Below are 2300 nucleotides of genomic sequence, written 5' to 3'. Positions count from 1 at the left end.
AATTTGTTTATAATTAATTTTTAATTTGTTTGCGATTGGTTTTTACTTCATTTCTATTAAGTTTTTAATTTAGTTTTAATTTGGTTGTAATTCGGTTTTAATTCAGTTTTAATTAATTTTCTGTTGAGTTTTAATTAACTTTCAATTCACTTTTAATTAATTTTTAATCTGTTTTTAATTCCTCATTCTCGCGGTGCCCGGAGAACGTTCCGGAAAAGCCTTTCCCATGGTTTATTCCCAGCTTTTCCTGTGGTTTATTCCAACCATTCCCATGGTTTATTCCCGTGGTTTATTCCCAGTTTTTCCCATGGTTTATTCCCAGCTTTTCCCGGTGTTTATTCCCTGATTCCCAGCTTTTCCCATGGTTCATTCCCAGCCTTTTCCGTGCTTTATTCCCATCTTTTCCCGTGGTTTATTCCCAGCTTTTCCCGTGGTTTATTCCTGTGGTTTATTCCCAGTTTTTCCCATGGTTTATTCCCCCCATTCCCAGTTTTTCCCATGGTTTGTTCCCAGCTTTTCCCGTGGTTTATTCCCAGCTTTTCCTGTGGTTTATTCCCAGTTTTTTCCATGGTTTATTCCCCCCATTCCCAGCTTTTCCCGTGGTTCATTCCCAGCTTTTCCCATGGTTTATTCCCAGCTTTTCCCGTGGTTTATTCTCCCCATTCCCTGCTTGTTCCCATGATTTATTCCCAGTCTTTCCCATGATTTATTCCCAGCCTTTCCCATGATTTATTCCCAGCCTTTCCCATGGTTTATTCCCAGTCTTTCCCATGGTTTATTCCCAGCCTTTCCCATGGTTTACTCCCCCCATTCCCAGCCTTTTCCTGTGCTTTATTCCCCCCATTCCAAGCTTTCCCATGGTGAATTCCCCCCATTCCCAGCATTTCCCATGGTTTATTCCCAGCATTTCCCGTGGTTTATTCCCAGCCTTTCCCATGGTTTATTCCCAGCCTTTCCCATGGTTTATTCCCAGCATTTCCCATGGTTTATTCCCAGCTTTTCCTGTGGTTTATTCCCAGCATTTCCTGTGGTTTATTCCCAGCATTTCCTGTGGTTTATTCCCAGCTTTTCCTGTGGTTCATTCCCAGCCTTTCCCGTGGTTTATTCCCAGCTTTTCCCATGGTTTATTCCCCCCATTCCCAGAATTTCTCGTGGTTTATTCCCAGCCTTTCCCATGGTTTATTTCTGGTATTCCCGGCTTTTCCCGTGGTTTATTCTCCCCGTTCCCAGCCTTTCCCATAGTTTATTCCCAGCTTTTCCCGTGCTTTATTCCCAACTTTTCCCGTGGTTTATTCCCCGATTCCCACCATTCCCGTAGTTTATTCCCAGCTTTTCCGTGCTTTATTCCCAGCTTTTCCCGTGGTTTATTCCCATTTTTCCCCATGGTTTATTCCCTGATTCCCATCTTTTCCCGTGGTTTATTCCCATCTTTTCCCGTGGTTTATTCCCAGCTTTTCCCGTGGTTTATTCCCAGCTTTTCCATGCTTTATTCCCAGCTTTTCCCATGGTTTATTCCCAGCTTTTCCCGTGGTTTATTCCCAGCTTTCCTGTGGTTCATTCCCAGCCTTTCCCATGGTTTATTCCCTTCTTTTCCTGTGGTTTATTCCCCAATTCCCGGTTTTCCGGTGCTTTATCCCGGCAGGATCGAGAGCTATTCCTGCAAGCTGGCGGGGATTGACAAGCAGCTCTTCAAGCAGTTCTGCCTCGAGGGGCGGCCGCAGGCGCTGGAGGCTCTGTCCCCACCCCAGACCTCCGGCCTCAGCCCTGGCAGGTACCAGCACCGGGAATGGGATCGGGAATGGGATCGGGAATGGGGGATCGGGAATGGGGGATCGGGAATGGGAACGGGAATGGGATCGGAAATGGGGGATCGGGAATGGGAATGGGATCGGGAATGGGATCGGGAATGGGACCGGGGGATCGGGAATGGGATCGGGAATGGGGGATCGGGAATGGGATCGGGAATGGGGGATCGGCACCGGCATCGGGAATGGCATTGGGAATGGGGGATCAGCACCAGGAATGGGAATGGGATCGGGAATGAGGGATCGGGAATGGGAATGGGATCAGGAATGGGGGATCGGGAATGGGAATGGGAACGGGGGATGGGGAATGGGGGATCGGCACCGGCATCAGGAATGGGATCAGGAATGGGGGATCAGCACCGGGAATGGGAATGGCATCGGGAATGTGGGATCGGCACCAGGAATGGGATCGGGAATGAGGGATCAGGAATGGGGGATCGGCACTGGGAATGGGAATGGCATCGGGAATGTGGGATTGGTATCTGGAATGGGGGA

The 2300-nt window shown here is 48.4% G+C and overlaps 1 protein-coding gene across 1 annotated transcript in view; it reads left to right on the top strand.

The window, feature by feature from the left end:
- Positions 1-1216: 1216 nt before the first annotated feature.
- The window catches only part of MAF1 (MAF1 homolog, negative regulator of RNA polymerase III), a gene marked incomplete at its 3' end in the record, with an annotated part of 11324 nt that continues 10240 nt past the window's right edge, over positions 1217-2300 (top strand). Inside the window, exon 1 of the mRNA XM_033511668.1 lies at positions 1217-1771. Within this exon, the coding sequence (XP_033367559.1) occupies positions 1383-1771 (389 nt within the window). The remainder of the gene's footprint in view (positions 1772-2300) is intronic.

This window comes from Parus major, unplaced genomic scaffold (genome assembly GCF_001522545.3).
Source record: "Parus major isolate Abel unplaced genomic scaffold, Parus_major1.1 Scaffold422, whole genome shotgun sequence".
Taxonomy (NCBI): domain Eukaryota; kingdom Metazoa; phylum Chordata; class Aves; order Passeriformes; family Paridae; genus Parus; species Parus major.
This window is presented reverse-complemented; position numbering and strand designations above follow the sequence as displayed.